This window comes from Arvicola amphibius, chromosome 10, assembly GCF_903992535.2.
Source record: "Arvicola amphibius chromosome 10, mArvAmp1.2, whole genome shotgun sequence".
Lineage (NCBI taxonomy): Eukaryota > Metazoa > Chordata > Mammalia > Rodentia > Cricetidae > Arvicola > Arvicola amphibius.
The window spans coordinates 67,862,056-67,881,587 of NC_052056.1; the positions used below are offsets into that span (position 1 = coordinate 67,862,056).

Genomic DNA, 19,532 nt, shown 5'->3' on the forward strand with positions numbered 1-19,532 from the left:
GAAGTTCTTCATAGCAAACTGTTAATCTAGCAGAAGAGTAATATCTAGCACACACAAGGGGCTGAAATAACTAAGCAACAAGAAATCAAGCAACCCATCCATAAGTAAACAGATGAAACAGACACATCATGAAAGAAGAAACACAAGTGGCCAAGAACTCCATGATAAAATGTTCATCCTCACTGTCCATGAACGACTTGCAAATTTAAAGGAAATTGTCATTCTTGTGTTACCTCAGTTAGATTAGTGAAAAACCAGCAAATGCCGGCATGGATGCTGCCAGAAGGAAACCCTTACACACTGCTGGTGGGAATGTAAGCTGGTCTAACCACTAAGAAAATCAGTCTAGTGACAATTATATGGGCTCCACCAAGTGATGCTAGACCTATATGGGTGAAAGGGTCTTCTCATCTGGGCTCATCTTCACAAGCCACATGGTTCAGGGGTCTGACCTCCCCTTCATAATAGCCCCAGTGTGTATGCGAAACTGTTAGAAAGGAATCCAGCTTTGCCTCTAAAGGCTCGTGTCAGCCTGGCTGCATCTTAACCTTCAGCAAAAGCTCTAAGGATCTCAAGGATCGGGGTGATGAATTCTCTTCCTGTGAGGCATACTTTCCCTACGATTTAGCTTGATTGAAACCTTGCCTAATTTTAACTCAAGACTTTCCTCATCCATTGCTCTGGGAGGAGTCCCAGCCTTGCTTGTTTACTTAAGAGATGGAAGTGTTTTTCCAGCTTGCCGGTTCTAGGCGGACCTGTTGGTAATAGGAATAGAGTAGGAATGAGATCTCTTGAAGCTGAAGAAGCAGCAGGCCAGTGCAAAAGTATCGCAGGAAGGTCATCAAAAGAAAAATGTACTTTTCGATGAGTTGGAAGACATCCCAGTGAAAAGGGAAAGAGGCCCCATGACAGAACAGTTCTTGCTAAAGGTTCTCATTTTGTCTTGAGCTTCTGAAAGCCAATGTGATCCCTGCGGTTCCAGACAACAGAAAGTTTTTCTTGACTAAATCCATCCAGATTGGTAGGCTCAGTTAAATTATGAAACGGGGGAAAAGAGAGCATTGGTAATGAGAAAAGGGGGGAAAGCAATTAATCTGATAGGGTTTATAGTATGTAGAACTCAGCGAATTTCAAAAGCTGAAGTTAGCAAACAGGATCTGTGAATTGACAGGGAACAAAATTATTGCATTAGAAATCAATTAAAAGGGGGGTGGCTCCAGAATAATCAACCCCAAGTTTCCAAGCTGAGTAATTCCTGGCTTTCAAAGTTGAAGCCCTGTGTGGGAGGTCTCTGTTATTCAGAAGAAGGCTTTTATTCTCTAGACAGAAATAACTTCCCTCAGTTTTGACTCTGTGGTGTTATATTAATAGTGAAAATGATCCCTCAAAATTTATGTCCTTTAGGACTGGGGCTACACCTTAGTGCTTAGTGCATACCTAGCATGTACAAGGTCCTGGGTTTAACCCCCAACACCACGCAAAGCAGTCTTAAACATTCATGTCCTCTAAAGAGTTAGAACAGTTATTATATTTTAAGGGACCTGTCTTAAATTTATGTATACAAGACATTCCTATTAAGCATGGGAAGTTTTAACTGACTATGTGACTCTAGGGTCAGGGTCATTGCATATTTCAGTACCAGCTGGAGGTAAGTCATCTATTTATATGCTTATGGATTGGAGAAATCACATTAGAACTCACAACAGCCTCTACAGAACACTAGAGAAAAGCACTCTCGGTCTCAAAGATTCATCCAATTAGATCCAGCAGTCAAGATGTTGAATGAGAATTCTTCGTCTTTACTAGCAGTCTTGTGATTGATAAACTTGCTCAAATTAAATTTGAGCTGGGTAATGGTGGCACGGGCCTTTAATTCCAGTACTCAAGAGGCAGAGACAGGCAGATCTCTGTGAGTTCGAGGCCAGCCCGGTGTACAAGAGCTAGTTCCAGAACAGCTAGGACTCTTACACAGAGAAACCCCGTCTCGAAAAACGGAAAATATTAATTTGAAAAAAAAATCCTATCAAACAGAGCATTTTCCTTTGTTGTCTGAAGAAAAACAAGTAGAAAGATAAACAGATTGAGAGATGGGCACAATGTCATAGAAAAGCTAAAAGTGAAGTAAGCAGAGCCTCTCTGAAAACTTATTTCTATATTCTAACTTGTACGTAAGAAACAAGTGTAGAATTAAACCTTAGACATGAAATAGACATATCTGTGAACTTGGATAAGATGGGAAGAAAGAGAAGCCAATTTTCTAATTATTTTAAAATGTAAGATATTATATTTGTTATTTTAAGAAGTGCTCAGAAGGCAGAGGTAGGCAGATCTCTGTGAGTGCCAGGCTAGCTTGGTCTGCAAAGTGGGTTCCAGGATAGCCAGAGTTGTTACACAGAGAAAGCTTGTCTCAAATAACCAAAAGACAAACAAACAAACAAAAAAGCAAAAACTACCCCAAACCAAAAAATGAACAAAACCAAAAACCAAACAATAAAAACAACTAAAACACAATCCAAAGCTGGAAGCTAATGTCTCTATTACACTGTTATTCCATGATACGTTTGTACTGTCTATTAATTGTTTTCCTGATGCTATCAAACATCTAACAAAAAAAAAACTTACATTAAAAAACTCTATGTAAGGATGTGACTGATAAAATCTCACACCTCTTTCCATTTTGTGTTTCGAGGCTCAAAAGATTTCCTCTGCCTTATTATTTCAATGCCACTAATTTTGCCTTCAATTAGGAGAGACAATGTAAGCTAATGGAATTTGAGAATGGCAGTTTGCTTCTGAACTGGGAAAATTAAGTTTGCTCATTTGAAACAAAACAAAAAAAATGACAAAACGTAATAGAACTTTGTAAGTGTCTGGAGAATGTGAGTCATTAGATTCTTGTTTCTCAGCCTGAGTGGTTGCAATCTCATTGTCAGAAAGTCAAATTTATAATTTGAGGAGAGATAAGTGAGAATGGAGAAGGTAAATAATGCCAATAAACATTAGAATACAGACATAATTAATTTTCGCTATCTAAATTATTCTCCCAATTCTATGGCTTAAGGCAAAGAAAATTTAATAAGTGTCATTTCCCAAAACCTTGACTAACCAATAAGCACACATCACTCGTGTCCCTTTCTCATCTTCTATTCTATGGAACAAAGTGATTTTCAGAAGCCGGGAAATATGTAATTACACAGGCAGGGGATGGTGGCCTTTGATCATAATTACAGTGCTTTCTCCATCCATCACTTGTTGCTGGAGGACTAGTCCTTGTGAGTCCTTTAAAGGAGCGGGGAACCCTGTCAAGACAAATTTGAGCTTCAGAACAGCTCATCAGAAACTCAGCTTTCTTGGCCCAAAACACAGATAGAAATTGTCACTTTAATCTTAGAATCCATTTGCCTTTTAAGTAAGTGACACCATGAAGTCTTTCTCTAGGAAGATGCATCCTGGGGGACATTTACTTTGGCTTCTTTTGGGGGAACTGGGTCTAAGTTTCTTGTTCTTAGGTCGTGATGTACAAACAAGAGAGGCATTGGAAGTACTTGATAAAAATGTTGATCTGGCATTGCCTTTATGCTCCATTTCTCTATCTCAAATCTCAGATGAGTGAGGAGCCTCAGAGCACAGAGAGCTGTTTCTTCAAGTGTGACCTGGTGGTTCTGCAAATCAGATCATTTCTGTTTATTACACAATTTCAGGACTCCAGCCAAACCTGCCAATCTCAGCCCCCAAGCATGGATGGGACATTTGTCTCCGTACTTGGAAGAATCAGAAGTAACCATGTACATTTGGGCTCCAGAGTCTTAGGGATATTGTCAAGAAGTTAAGTCCGGCTTTACATAAAACAATCCGACACATGTTAATGAACACTTTTAACAAAAACCACTACCCCAATTTGCTCCCTCTCTCAAACGGGCTGCTTCCAGTCCTGCCCCTTGGCAGCCTTTCCAGCACCCTGAAACACAAGTGATTGAGGTGTTATTCTAACTAGTTTCCACACAGGCCATTCTACTTGAGGTAACATGAAAAACACGAATGCATCTCGTTCATCATCTCCCTTCCTGACTCTTTACCATAAACACTCTCATAAAGAGAATATTTTTTAGTCAAATAAACTAAAGCAAGACATAGTTGGTTTCTCTACGGTTTGGGGATACAAATCCTGTGTTTGGCAGACTCATTTTTTATTGCTGCTGTAATAAGTACCACCTACTTAGTGATGGAAATCACCCTTCTTCATTATGTTACAGTTTGGCAGGTCAGAGACCTTACACAATGGCTGAAACCAAGCAAGGGATTGTCAGGGCTCCTTCCCTCTGGAGAAAAATTCATTTCCTTATTTTCCAAGCCTTTGGAAGCTGCTCATCTATCTTGCCTCATGACTCCGTTTCAAAGAGTTCCAATCAGCTATGTTATGCTGTCTTTTTCATATTAGATCATTTTGGACACTTCTATCCTTAAAGACTCTTGTGATTGCAATGTACATATATAGATAATCCAAGTTAATCTCTTTCAAAGTTGGCTAACTAGGATCTTTAATTAGTAGCTGTCCAGAGATTAGGATGTAGCTTCCTTCCCCTGGGGGCCATCATGCTGCCACCTCATCTTCGACCTTCCAAATGGATCGAATATACTGAGCGATCCTTAAACTAAGATTTTATATGTGAATCTAATAAAACATTCTTGTCATTGTCTTGTGATGTTGAACCAGAGTTTGGAATTTGAACAAGAGTTTTAAATTTTCATCTTCTTTTTGCTAGTATTTTGATGTGTACCAGCAACTCAGCCCATCTACGGTCCATATTACTTAATTCTAAAGTGCAAAAATTCAGAGACACGATGATGTTATGACCCTGAAGGTCTCAATCTCAACTCCCAGTAGCCCTAATTTTGACAATCTAAAGAATTCAAGACCATAATGAGATGATTTTGAAGGTAGTACTGTAGTCCAGATCTTTGGCACACAGTATACACACTCTGCTGACAAATTTCCCCATTTCTAGAACATTCAAATGGGCTAGAATCTCCGAAGCAATATAGACCATTATAATTGCATTATGGTAAGCACTTGAAGTAGTTCTTCATGACTGCACCTGATGTATATACTAGACCCTGCACATAAATTACAAGTCAATATTTCTTTAATTGAAATGTATATATTTGTTCCTATCTTAGGCCTTTAAGAACTGAATTTAGACAACATAAGCCAACTACAATGTTCTGCCCTTCTTGTCATCTAGACAAGCCTAATTGTTAGAGAGACACAACCCTGATTCCCTCATTGAAAGATGCATCTAGTCTTTATCCAACACTAGAAATTATATTAAGTATGTATTATTTATTTAGGCAGTCCTCCTAAAACACATAAAGATTTTTTTTAATCTTTGGTTTTTTGTTTGTTTTTTTTGTTTTGTGTTTTATTCTGTCTGTAATTAGAAGTAATACCTTTGTTGTGATTCCCTGGAATTTGCAGTAGCTAGAAGTCTTTATTACATTAAACTTTTCTTTAAAAAAAAAAAAAAAGAGAAGACAGCAATTGCTGCAACATGTGAGCCTGGGGGAAGCCCTTCTCACAAGGTCTACCTGTCCAAGAAGAAGTCAGTCAGAGAAAGTCTGTCCTGAGGTTATGGCGCCCATGCTGACTCTCTTCCTCCTTTTCCCATTGCCTGATGTCAACAAGAAAGGAGAGGGCAGAGGAGCTGTTGCTGCCATCCTTGGGAGCCAGTGTACATTGTCTCAGAGTAAGAAGGATGCCAGTGTGGAGAGAGGGCAAGTGGCGACGCCCACACTAGGCATGCTTCTGCCTTTATGTGAGCTTTACTCCACAAAGGAATGGTCTTCCACTGAAAGTGGACTGTCACCACCCTTCCTCTTCAGATATATTTAGAAAGCACTGTTAATAAAGTTGACCTTTAAACAAATAACACAAAATTCACACACACATAAAGTACTACTTCATACGAGAAACACTCATGAACCAACTGTCTTTGAATTGAGGTTCGCTGCGAAAGAATACAAAATATTTTATAAATGGATCACATTGTAAGGATGTTTACTTTCTTTATTTTTGAACTTTATCACATGATTTCAAAATGTAATCTTGATTTATTTTTATTTTCCACAGGCTTATATTTTAAAAAGGTGTTCTGAAAGAATTGAATGCCTCACAGAATGGACTAAAAAGGTACTTAATAAGCTAGATGGTAATGCTAAAAAGAAAATCACTTAAAGGACATAATTTATGCTGCAAGTGATACACAGCGACTTTGATTCTGAGATATTGACGTTTACGTTCTTTTCTACTACTTATCCAGCCAAAAACAACCAATAAACTTAGTGTACATATGCTTTGCTTATTAGGAAACTAACCCACTGATTTATTTGCTGATTTGCAAAATTTACTCATGCTCTGATATCTTTGTTAAGCGGGTCAGAAATCAAATGACAGACTTAATGACTTTTAGCCCTCTTCTCTTGTTCTGTGCAATTGCCAATGTCAACAAATACAAATATAATAAGCTCCGCAGATACGGATGCCTTTCTTGTTTTCAGAAAAGTTTTTTGCAAAGATGGAAGTTAGTATTGATTCAAAACACAACCAAATCGATTATATGTCAATATAATCAAGTGGGAAAAAAACAGCGAAATCTCTAATAGATCATAGTACTTTGTATTTAAGCTGTCCTTTTTGGACTGGCACTAGTATTCATCAATTAGCGATAACAGCATGCTATTCATTCTGTTCTATATAAAAAAAGGAATTCATGAATGACAGAAGCTTGGAGTTAAAAATATCCATCTACCCCGTCCTGCACTAACACAACAACAATAGCAAAATGCGTCTTTATGCTTCCTCAAAGACAAGGTCGGGGAAGGCAAGTTTAAGTATGTAGATGACTATGATTATGGACTGATTAAATTTGGTCTTTCTTAAAATAGATTTTGTAAACTGAGAACTGCCAAGGTTGTCTGCTTAGAAAAATCAACTCACGCTATTCACTCATTGGACAGCTAGGGGAACAGTACTGGATTCTTGTGTTGTCATAGATTTTTTTCTTTTTTTTTAGTTGAAAAAGATTTCATACAATATATTTTAATTATGTTTTCCCCTACCATAATTCCAATCTCCGCAGAAATATTTTACTCCCTCCTTAATTCACTAAGGAGGGATAATAGTAGCCAATGGGAAACCGACCTATGTAAAAAGGTTAAAATATTTAAGGAGACATCGACTATCAAATATGTAAGTATTGTAGAGTTCATCAAATGTCAATAATAAACATCATAGCTTTTTTTCTTTTCTTTTCACAGAGGATATCACTAGCTAGTCTAGAATTTCAGTCCTCCTGCCTCAGCTTCTTGAGTGCTGGGATTACAAGCATGAGCACACCACACCCACATTCTCATGAACTTTCGTGGTCATGTGCCTTACTCATGAGGCTGAGTGGTCCTATTTCCTTCTCTCTGTGTTACTTGATGTTACTTCATTATAAATGAATAAATATTTTAGCCTAAAAAAAAAAGCTTTCTAAGTCTTCCCAGACCATATTGAACCACCATGCCACAGCTCTGCACATTTTCTTGTGCCTGTTTCCCCAGCTGGGAAGGCGACTCTAAAACTGTGAGCTATTTAAGAAGACTTTGACTGCTTTGCACTTTTCGGTATGCTGAGACCTGAGGTTCCATCTCTCCGTGAGCTAACAGGTCGCTGGGGCTACATGAAAAACAATTTCTCTGCTTGTATTTCTTTATTTTCTTTTCTCTGCTCCATCACTGGAAATGCTCACAGGGAGAGGTGTGGAGGATGGAAGGGGCTAGCCAATTAACAAACTAGGGAGTTAGCAAAGCTGCTGGGAATCCAGCACAGTCCTCAGGAAATGCCCGGGACAGAACATTATAAAACCTGCTGCTGAGTCACGGCTGTGTTCTTAGAAGCTTAGATCCAAAAGTTGGTGATTGGCCTGGGTGATTTTTCAGACTGGAAAAAGGTCTTCGATAACACAATAATCTTGGGTCTACTGCTTTATCATTCCTATGCCCAGATTAAGCTAAATTTAATGTTTAGGTCATCCAAGAAGATAGAATCTGGGTCCATTTGTTTTTGCTAATACAGACGGTAAGGGAGGATTCAGAGGACCATTCCCATTTCCGGTTTCAAGCTGGGAAATCAATACCAGTCTCTCTCTGCTTCTGCCTCTGCCTCCTTCCTTTCCCTCTCCTTTGAATCTGTAGTCTCTTTTCTTGCTGTACCCCCATTCCCTTTATCTTTGCTCTTCTGTTTTCCCACCAGAAACCTCACAGGAAAAGAAAGAGTCAGCCCTATGCCAAAGCGAATTACACCGATGAAAACAGAATATCTTTCATAATCCGAGGCAACGCTCTATGGTAACCGAGCCCTGCCCAGAGCTACCGACTCAGATTCTAGTGTGAGCCTCCAGCAGGCACAGGTGGCAAGCGGCAGTTTAACCCCTTTCTAACCCCGCCGTTTTCAACACTCGGGATCTCTCTCATTAGGCGTACAAAGTACCAAATTCCAACCTCAATTCTCATGCCGTTAAATTAACAGCATCACACTGCTTTGTGTGGTGTGAATGTCTCCCATAGCTTTGCACGGGAAACACTCTTCAGATTGCATTTACCCGTTTAAAAATAGCAAACTCTAATCTGAGACACTCTCTTCCCCCCCCCCCCCCCGACACAGGCATACTATTGTGAACTCTCCCTGGTATTCCTTCTCAGTGCTAGGTAAATATTTTTCCACAAACACAAATAAAATTCAGTTTAATCGCAGGTTTGAGAAGTCATAGTTGTCAAAAAGATGATGTTTGTTTTGAAACAAATCAAAAAGAAAATATTCTTTAGAGTTAAAAATGACAAGGCACAATCTGTTTCATAGAACAATGGCCATCTATTTTTCAGATTTAAATCACAATTTCTTGTGTCGGGTTTGACTTGAAGATTACCATCACATCCCCGCCCAATGAAATTTCTTTTCCTGGGGTAGGTGGGAACCGAGCATGCCAACTAATATATTTTAATATTTTTAACAACTAAAATGATGTGAAAATTTTTACCTAATGTTTTGATTAACACTCTGAGAATCATACTCATCCCCCTCCTCCAACCTCCTACATCTCCTAGTTCCTGACTCATTTTCTACCCACCCTTCGTGTTCTCTCTCTCTCTCTCTCTCTCTCTCTCTCTCTCTCTCTCTCTCTCTCTCTCTCTCTCTCTCTCCTCTTATTGAATCCAGGGGTGTGACAATTTTTTTAAATGGATGTTATCAAACTTTGTCACTCAAGAAATAAAGCAAAAGACCACTCTAGAAAAGATGCTAACAGACCGTCTCTTTAAGTCCACACAAAGTACGAAGTAGTATTCTTGTACTCACTAAACAAGGAGTGGTTCTTTTGTACCCAACTGAAACACTCGGAAAACACAGGCACACCAGTTCAGTTTTGACAGAAGTCACGTCATATTTAAACTCACCGCTGGAAGTAAGGGTCGGGGCAGTACTGTAGGGTGGAACACCGTGAAGTTTCAAAATTCATTTCCTTCACCTCTCTTTGGTACCAACAGATGGGGAGCAATTCTATAAAATACACATATACACCTGAGAATATCTAGGTATGTAGCCAGGGAGGCTGAAAGCAATAGGGTCAAATGCCATCAGACATAGAAGTTGAGACACTTCCCCCTCTTCGCTCAGATTTGCAAAGAGGCGGGGCATATCTTCCTTTCAGCCAATGAGAGTCTTCAAGTCACTAGAGCATCATAAACAGTCAGTTCTTACCAGCTGGGCATCCTCTCTAAAACTGTTCTTCCTCTCTGCCACAGTTTGAGAGCCCCTGACGTAGAGTGGCCGCACTTGTTGCCAATTTGTAGGCATCTCCGAACTTTTGATCTTGCTCGTGATTGGGTGTTGGCATGAATGGTATCAGAGGTTAATCTCAGGAGCCAAGACTTGTGTCATTGAGCTAATAAATGTCCGCCTCTCTTCAGCTGTGTAACACCGCCTCGTATCTGGATCCTGATTTGATTCGAGAGCTTCTGTCCCTGCTACTGGGGCTAGAATGTTTTGCAGAGAAGCTTAGGAGAGTCTTTTTTTTCCTGTCTTCTCCCCACCCCCCTCCTCCCTTGAGTCTCCCTTTCAGCCAACCGCCTGTTGTGGTCACAATCTCAAATAGCAAAGACAGGGAAATTCCTTGATTATATTTAACCTAGAACTCACTCTTCGTTTCAACTACAGAGAGAGTTATCATGCCAACGTCCCTAGAATTTTTTCTGCGCCAAATAAAAGAGACTGTACTCTTTTATTTTATCCATACAGATATAAGTAACAGCATTTTAAAATGTGGTTGTAAAATAGGAATGGATACTTTATTTTATAAGGTTTTTGAATTAATTTTTTTCTTTGGATACTTACTTAGAATTATTTCTAATTAAGTCTAATTGGAAAATAACGAAACTCTTTTCAAACTCTGTTTCACTCTCTTAGGTCTCATATTTGCTGTTTTTAATCCCTCTTGACCTACTTTGCTATAAAATAATATTGTTCATAATTCAAGAATTAACATATTATCAGACAAAGTCACCGTGAAGATTAATTTGTTTCCTTTCTGAATGTAGGCTGTAAGCCTATCCTGGCCCTGTGGATTTAGAAATTGAATGAAATATGATTCAGAAGCTAAATAGGAATAGAGTCCAACAGGGAAATAAAAACTGTGTGCCCGAGTGTCACTGACATGGCAAGCAACACATCTCCATTCATGCTGTAACCGTAGCCACCTGCAAAGGAGTGACATCAGAAAATGTCAGAGTTGTGAGACAAGCCCCTGGGAACGCTGACATTTTCCTGTAAGAAGTTCTGGTTCAAAATGTGTTTGTAAAGATGTTTGATTTGTTGCTCCAGCCAGGGAGAAGCTATTTAAAACTTGACATTCTCTTCCTTTACTGAGACTGAGAGTGTCTAACATCTGTGAATTGTGAAACTCACGCACATGCTGGCCCGAGCCCCAGCCAAGTCAGACAGCTTGCTCTAAAAACATGGGAAACTTGAAGCAAAGATCACTTCACTAATTAATTATAGAACCGCTCATTGGCATTGAAGCGTTCGGCTTTCTTCCTCTCAGCAAATGCAGACGACCTAATAGCAACGTTCTCAAATTGAGAAGAGGCAGTGTCCTGTGACCATGGGGGAGTTCCATCACATAGGACCTGAGTCTTTGGAGGCAGAGGTGAGCTGATCTCCTGATCAAAGACAGCCTAACCTGTCCCCCAAATGCAAGAATGGGGGATATAGTTCAGTGGCAAAGCACGTGTCTAGGGTGAAAAGGTCCCGGGGTCAGTGCTCAATTCTGAAAAGCAAGGAAGAGTAAGACTATGATTTCAATGGTAGAGTTTCCTAAGTGTTAATAAACCTGGAAGTGATTTGGATTTTTTTTTCCATGTAGAGCCATGGAATCTGGCTCTTTAATTCCAGGGTGGGGTTTGAGATGACGCTTCTAACTCTGGCCAGGGTGGTTGGCTATAGGATCAGGTCCAAAGTGGTGAGATCTGTCCTCACTGCTGGTCGGCTAGTAATAATTGAGTGCTTGCTGGAAAGAAGAAAGAGTTTGTTAAAATATTTTACATTAACTTTCCAAGTCATAGACTCCCACATGCTCAATTTTCAGGCATCCTTTAGGATTTTTTGTTTACAGTTTACAGCTTAATTTGAAAGGTTTGTGTCTAAAATAATTTAAAGTACACGCCATTTCATCAACAGCTGTTACAAAAAAATTACTAAATTTGTTTGGGTAAAGAAGACAAATTATTAAGTGCCAATAAATTTTATAGAAAAGCAGTAAAAATAGAAAATAAAAAGGGATATTGGTTCTTATTGCTTAATGGTAATAAAGAGTTAACCTGATTTAGAGAAAAGCAAACTCCCAGGATTTAGCAACAGATCTACAGCATATGAACATCCATGACCTGAGAAAATACGTGACAATTATCCTGCAATTATTATACCTGCTTCATTTCTGTATTGCGCGCCCCCCCCCAACATTCAAGTTATTCCCCAAATGTGTAAATTATTTCTTTGAGATACAAATTAGAAAATTTTCTGAGAGTTTGAAGCCTTTTTGTCGGAAAGTGGAATGGGATAACTCACACAGACATCTAGGAGAAGGCAACGGCCTTTCCTACCTACGTGCTTGAGAGATGCATGGGAACATCCTTGATTTGTATGAAGAGGGAATAAAGAGCACAGGGAAACAGCAGTGCTCAGGATGTGGTGCTCTGGATGTCATGTGACCCAGAGACGTAAGTCTTCCTTTGCGGCTTCCAGCAGCTGCGAATGTATCTGGCTTGATTCAGGTGTTCAGCACACAATCTCTCTCCCAACCCTGTGTGGCGTTTACCTCACGACTGCCGGGCCTACCTGGTCCAGGCTGCACACTTTTTTCATTCTTCTGCTTTGGGTCAGGCTTTGTTTTCCACCAGAGATGTTCTCACACCTCATCTGTACAACCTTCGAAGAACAAATGGTTCCTGTGTCTCTTCAGCTAAAAGGAAACGACTTCATCTCTCACGCTGTAAATCCTTACACTCAACGGCTATGGTTAGAGTATAAAATGCCCCCCAGAGGCTCATGGATTTTACAATCATTTTGAGAGGCTTTAGGATCTTTGGGAAGTGGGGACTAGTAGAAGGAAATGATTCTGTGGGCCTGGGCTTAAAGATTTATAACCTAGTTCCATTGCCTGTCACATCTCTAGTTCCCAGTTCACCCTCATGCTGCGGCCTCCACAGCTCAGACACGCTCTGCTTGCTTGCTACCATTCCTTTGTGCCTTGACTGTGAGAGTCTCAAGACAAGGGAGCAGTAAGTGCGGGGTGGTGGAAAACAGATGCTACCATGAGCAGATTCCCCCAGTTTGTGACTGTGGCCACTGTTAATTAAAGAAGCTAAATTCTGAGTGATTCGACCTTAGGCACCATCCTGCCAAGCTCATGATGGCCTATACCACTTTAGGCTATGGCAACACAAAAGGAACCTTCTAGAATACATGGCGGTAACTTACCACCACATGAAGGGACTATCAAGAATGACATTTTTCAACACCTCACCTCAGTTCAACCAGTCTTTATCCGTTGAGGGGGAAAGCTAGGCTCACTTTGGGAAGAGGGTCTTACAAACCCTCCCACCTTGTGCTCCATATTTCTTACGGACAGTCTGACAGCAAGGCAGAGTAAAGGTAGGGCCAGGATTCCCGAGTGGTGATAGTGACGGAGAGTTAATTCAGTGGAAAAGCGTGCTTTGCAGACCTAGCTCCAGGCTTTGGATTTGACCTTGAGCTTCTTGCAGGTCTTGGAATCCATCAAATGGAAATATTTACAGCTAAACTAATGACTAGAGTCTATTCAGAAGGGAGAAAAGGCTTCAGGGGGTTGTCCCTGCGAAAGGGAAGTTTTGATTCAGAAGGCATGCAAGGAAACAGACGCCAATTAAGCAGGGAAGAGGTTGGCAGGTTCCCTAACAGACAAACCTGATACCCTCGAAGTCACACCCAGTGTCCAAAAGCAATGTGGGTGGGCTTCTCTTCCAGACATACCCGAACAGCTGTGTGGGGGACGCTCCTCACTCCCACCCCCTCCTGCACTCAAAGTCCACGTGAGTGGGAGATAAATAAGGAAACACAGGAAGTCCTTATTTGGTGCTGCCCAGATTTGTTTTTCCGGAAGCATCTGTTAGATGCAAGACAAGATGTGCTTTTCCTCTGCATGTTTCGGTGTGTGTTTCGTAAACGAAGAACTCGCTTACATAACCACGGTTCAAGCATAGAAACCATGAAGTGCACATCCGTACAATTTTTACTTTCTGCGTCCATTAACAGTTGCCTGTCGTGCCAATCATCCTGGAGAGTAGCAGAAAAGCCCCGCTTCGTGCATTGCCCCATTTAGTCTTTTCTCACCGGGAACAGCCCCTTCAGCTGCCTCACGACACGGCTCTTTGGAAAGATGACGGGCCAGTTGCTTAGTTTAGTTTGGGGGTGGGGGGGCATTTTCTCCTGATTCAGTTATTCACTTTGGACAGAAACAGCATGAAAGTGGGGCTCAATACACCAAATCAGGACTTGTGTGGCTTTTCAGATACCACCAGTGGATTTCCCCCGTTTAAACCCCAAAGAAGCAAATCATTTTGAAGCTTTCACAGAAACTTCAAGACCTCAGGAAATTCCTCTGTGGTTCATTCATAATATCATCTACTTGGTAGGTTGGCTTCTAGTGTGTGGAGTCACTAAAGGCTCGGGTCGCAGGCCACCACAGGATCACTCTAGGAACTGACAAGAAAAGTTCCTTTAACAGGAATGCAAAATGGTGCAGGAAAAACGGTCACTTTAATATTTACTTAAAACATAAATTGTTTTCTATTATCCAGCCTATGTATAGTATTCAGTACACATAGTATATATAATGTCTGTATATATTATATGATATACAATTATACATATACTATACATGATAAGGTTATTTTGAGAAGAATATATGAAATAGAAATTATCTTAATTTTGGAGGACATAAGCACTCACATCTCTGAAGAGCCACAAACAGTAAGGATGTCTGTGAAGTTTCAAATTGGCACAATAGAAGAAAAGCCTAGGGAAGATTCTTTCCAACTCCAGGAACCCAAGACTCTATGGCGAGTAACTTCTTAAAAACTATATAAATGTTTGATACATCCAAGTATCTAATTATATAAAGCCATTTGGCTACAAAAATCATGCTTCTAAATTGTCTATAGATTACAAAATACATTCCTGGTGTTACCAGAGTCTGGGGGGGGGGGGAGGGAGGAGTTGGAAGTGGTTGTTTAACAGGTATTAGGTTTCAGTTTTGAAAGATGAAAATCTTCTGCACATCAGCTACATGACGGTGTGGCTATATTTAGCTCTACTCAACTGTACATGTAAAAATAATTATGGTAGCAAAGAATATGTATAATTTTGCATACTGAATTTTAAAAATTAAAACTATGTATGGGTAAATGATGGAATCAACATTCAGCATATAAACATCAAAGGTAAGAGAAACAAAAGAGAATCAGAGAGTATTTCTTCAGAAATATGCAACATCAATGTCTATACGTGTTTTAAAGGGTCATTGATGTGTGATCTTCTAAGAAGGATTTTTAAAGTCATAGATTAGGCTCTGTTATGCAAAGCATGTTCTAGGTATATAAAATCTGACCGAGGGCTAGGGGCATGTCTCAGTAAGGTAGTAAAGTGTTTGCTTGGCATTTATGCAGACCTGAATTTGACCCTCAGAAGCCAGAAGAAAGCTGAATATTAATGTGGTCATTCATAACCTCAGCTCTAGGAAGCTGGAGACAGCAGAATGATATGTGAAATTCACGGTCAGCCAGCTTAGTCTACTTAGTGAGTTTCAGGCCAGAGTTCCAGTTAAAGATAAAAGAAGCGAGTGGACGGTCCCTGAGGAGAGAGTCTGAGACTGCCTTCTGGTGGCTACATGTGCACACACGCATACATGCACGTACATAAATACACGCACACACACACACACACACACACACACAAATCTGTTGATATAATGTTCAGAGTGATCATTCCTTCTGTACAAGGAGCTTAAACTTTTAGTCTCTGAGTCTAACACATATGTTTGTTGCTTTTGCCACTGTAGATCAGTGACCATGGTTGATGTCATGATATGACCTGAACCATTTAGCATGGTTCTGGTGTGTTTCCCCAAGATAGAGCATTCATTTATTCAACAACTGATTCATACAATCCCCATAAATAATTCTTGATGGTCTCCTTTATGTAAGCATTGGTGTGCTGGATCCTGCTGGGAGCAGCCAGATCAATTAAGAAACAGTCCCTATGTCGAAGTGGCTCCCAGAGCTCTTGAGAATGACTTTCTTTCCCTTTTTGTTTCTTAAACTTTGTACACAACGAAATGCAATATAATACCATAATAACCCAGAGTCTGCCATGGTCCATTTAAATACAGGTAAACTATTAAAATTTTGTCTTGTTCCTTTTTCTTGCCACTGCATTTGCATTAAATCTTTCTCACAAAATTTCATCTTAATTAATGTTTGTGAAAGGAAAAAGAAAAAAATAAGTGAAAAGGGTTGGAGAGACGGCTCAGAGATGAGGAACACTTGCCTGTTCTTCCAGAGGACTTGGGTTCAGTTCCAAGCACCCATATGGCAACTGTCTGTAACTCCAGCTCTAGGTGATCCAATACCCCCATACAGACATAGCTGCAGGAAAACACCAACACACATAAAATAAAAATAACCAAATCAATAAAAATAAGTAAATAAAAAGGAATGGTTATGGCACACACATCTGTGAGTTATTGATTGGTCAATTTGCTTGCCTGGATTTTGGTCTGGGGCAGATGGTACCTGATTGGTGCTGATGAGGCAACAGGATGTTCACTAGCATCCACGTAGCTTGGGTGTTGGCAGGGAGAGAATGCAGCATTCTTAATGGTGTATGTGAGACCAAGAGACCACTGTGGCAGCTCTTCTCTCCAGATAAACATTCATTTCTACCTTGTAGCTTCGGTATTGTTCCTGGGGAAACCCTAAAGGTCATTATTTCTGCCCAGAAGGAAGATAGGTATGAACCAAGATCTGCATATTCCAAAGGCTGTGGCAATGTTGTGTCTCTTTGGTACTTTGAGTCCTGAAAACAATACCTATAAAGTAGAGTACAACAATCAAAACAAGGAGAAGAAGCAGTTATGAGTTTCTAATTTTGAAAATCAATTATATTTAATGTTTAAGAGAATTTAGGAATCATTATGTGAAAGATAAAAAAAATTCCAGCAAGCAGGATAATTTAAAAATAACAACACTTTCTCGTATTTTCCAGGGTATCACCTCATCTCAACCTTCTAACTTTTCAGTGAAGCCAAGGCAAGTAGAGCCATCAACTTTTCTCTACATAGAAAACCAAAAATTGGTGTTGGAATCAATATCAAATTATATCTTCCAATAATAACCAATAATCCTGGCCTATAGTAGAGCCAGACTTGAGATCACCATCGACTCAGGAAAGCAGCACTAATTAAATGCCTGTGGTATTCTTCACAATATACGGGCTTTGGCAAAATAAAACACAATGCCTTTTACTAAACAGTTTGTGCCCATGTCCCATTTATGTAAATGCGAAGAACCCTGGTGATATTTTCTCCACCTGAAGTGAGAAACAAAAGCTGGGGAGTGTGTGCTCCAGGTAGTGATGGGGCCAGGATCGGAACTCAGGTAGAGCTGATGTCCTAACATCACCACCTTGCTTTCATAGCCCTGGCAAGATTCAGAATGCTTCCACATACATCTTGGAGTCTAAATAAATGGTTCTAGCATGTGTCCCTTGGCTTCTTTTTCTGGTCCTGGGAGCCTACAATACCCTAAGCCCCACAAATACCAGCCTCCAAATGAAGGCATGAGCTCATAGCGAGCACCCACATTTGGGCCGAGAGTCAAGAATGTTAACTCTGCTTGTTTTGAAATTGGGTTGTGCATACTGTTTAAGCATGCAGAGGCGGACTGACTGATAAAACGCTTCTGTGGGCTGGAAATAATTCTCAGGGCATCCTTACAGGGATATCCCATGCAATGACCCCTGGCTGAGTCTTGTTTATAGCAATACCCCTTTCTTTCTTTCCCTCCTTCCTTCCTTCCTTCCTTCCTTCCTTCCTTCCTTCCTTCCCTCTTTCCTTCCTTTCTTTCTTCTTTTCTAATTTCCCAAACCTTATTAAAGTAAAAAAAAATTAGTGGTGATAAATCTCTAGAGCATGTCATTTTCCTGAGATTTCGCCCTTAAAAATGAGACAGTTGCCTTCCAAACACATACCCATGACTCATTCCATCCATACTAAGTAAGTGTGTAGCTGAAATCCAGGGGTGCTCATCTTCCAACTTTCCCCAGTCCGTCTTTGGGTCAGCAACAACTGTGACAACTCCGACTACTATGGTTTCATTAATTTTTGTCTATAGCTCTCTGAGCACTTCTATATGCAGGAACCACAGAATTCGAGCAGCCTTGTTAAGAACCACATTCCCTGGGTCAAAAGCAAGAAAGTTTGTCCTAAAAAAGAAGCCACAGGTAAGCTCTTTTCCATTCGATTTGCTTTAGCAATTATATGCTGTGTTAGACCCTCCTGAACCAAAAGGTGAATTGCTTAAAGTATCACCAAGTAATCATCATGACACTGAATTGGAAGTTAGCCAAAACAATTACACCAGCCTTAAAATCTCAGCATTATTTACTTTCAGGTTGACCAATGCCTCTGCACTTTCATCTGCATTTTCGGTATTTCTTTTCTATTATGAGATATTAGTTCCTTTTATTTTTCAGCATTGTCTCCATATTCAACTCTCACAGCTAAAATAGTAAGTCAGTCAATTGCTTCTTGCTGATCGTGAATCTTGAAAGGACAGTTAATGTCTTTGAGATACTTCTAGAAGAACTCGGGTTACTCACTGCTCTGGATGTTTCCCAAGTTACCCCTGTCTTTGATCCTGCAGCATCTGATTTTCTGGTCTTCAAGCCAAACAATAATGTTTCTAAACTCTGTTTAATCTTTGTAGTTGAAGCTCTCAGGGTTATAGAAGGCTATGAGCTCATATCTGAACATGATCCCTCCCCCCCAATTGCACTAGGTGCTTGGGGTTCTTCATAATGTGTTCCAGGCCACCCAGGTCTACATAGTAAGACCCTGTCTCAAAAAATAAAGAAAGAAGCCGAGCGGCCATGGCACACGCCTTTAATCCCAGCACTCAGGATGCAGAGGCAGGCGGATCTCTGTGAGTTTGAGGCCAGCCTGGTCTACAAGAGCTAGTTCCAGGACAGGCTCCAATAAAGCTACAGAGATACCCTGTCTTAAAAACAAAAAAAAAAAAAAAAACAAAAAAAAACAAAAAAAAAAGAAAGAAAGAAAAGGAAAGAAGAAGACATTTCTTGAGGTACGTAGGATATTAGAATATTTACAGTTCTGGTGGAAAAACAGGTGAACTTAACTGTTATATGCGTTACTGACATTGTCCTGGGAAGACCTCCATTGGAGAGGAAGATTGTCATGAGCGCCAAGTTCAGGTTTTTGCTAGATACAGATAAAACAGTAGAGTTGTGTGGTTATTACTAAGCAATAGTGACACCCCAGAGAGAGAGAGAGAGAGAGAGAGAGAGAGAGAGAGAGAGAGAGAGAGAGAGAGAGAGGGAGATTGGGAAACCGAGGGTTCCTATCATGCAATTAAAGGGTGAGTATAAGAGACAAATGGTCTCTTTATCACTTATGAGGAGTCAAGAGCCTCTTCACAAAAACAAACAAAACAAAGCTGCAGGCTGAGAACCTCGTGGTTAAAGTCCCAGAGCTTAAGAAACATTCGAGCTCAGGGCAGTTTGGCTGGAAACACCTGTTACCCTGAAATAAAGGAGGGGACCTTGAATAAACTCCATTAATAATTGTTCAGACTATCCTAAGCTCTCACAGACTGAGATGGACCACCTT

The 19,532-nt window shown here is 40.2% G+C and overlaps 1 protein-coding gene and 1 pseudogene across 5 annotated transcripts in view; both read right to left on the reverse strand.

Moving 5' to 3' along the window:
• Positions 1-9,554, reverse strand: part of Tp63 (tumor protein p63) — a 202,726-nt gene extending 193,172 nt beyond the window's left edge. For all 5 annotated transcript variants that reach the window (XM_038345216.1, XM_038345215.1, XM_038345217.1 and 2 more), the window contains exon 1: positions 9,493-9,554. In XM_038345216.1, the coding sequence (XP_038201144.1) occupies positions 9,493-9,554 (62 nt within the window). The remainder of the gene's footprint in view (positions 1-9,492) is intronic.
• A 1,136-nt stretch (positions 9,555-10,690) lies between these two features.
• LOC119824277 lies at positions 10,691-18,659 on the reverse strand (annotated as a pseudogene).
• Positions 18,660-19,532: the final 873 nt, after the last annotated feature.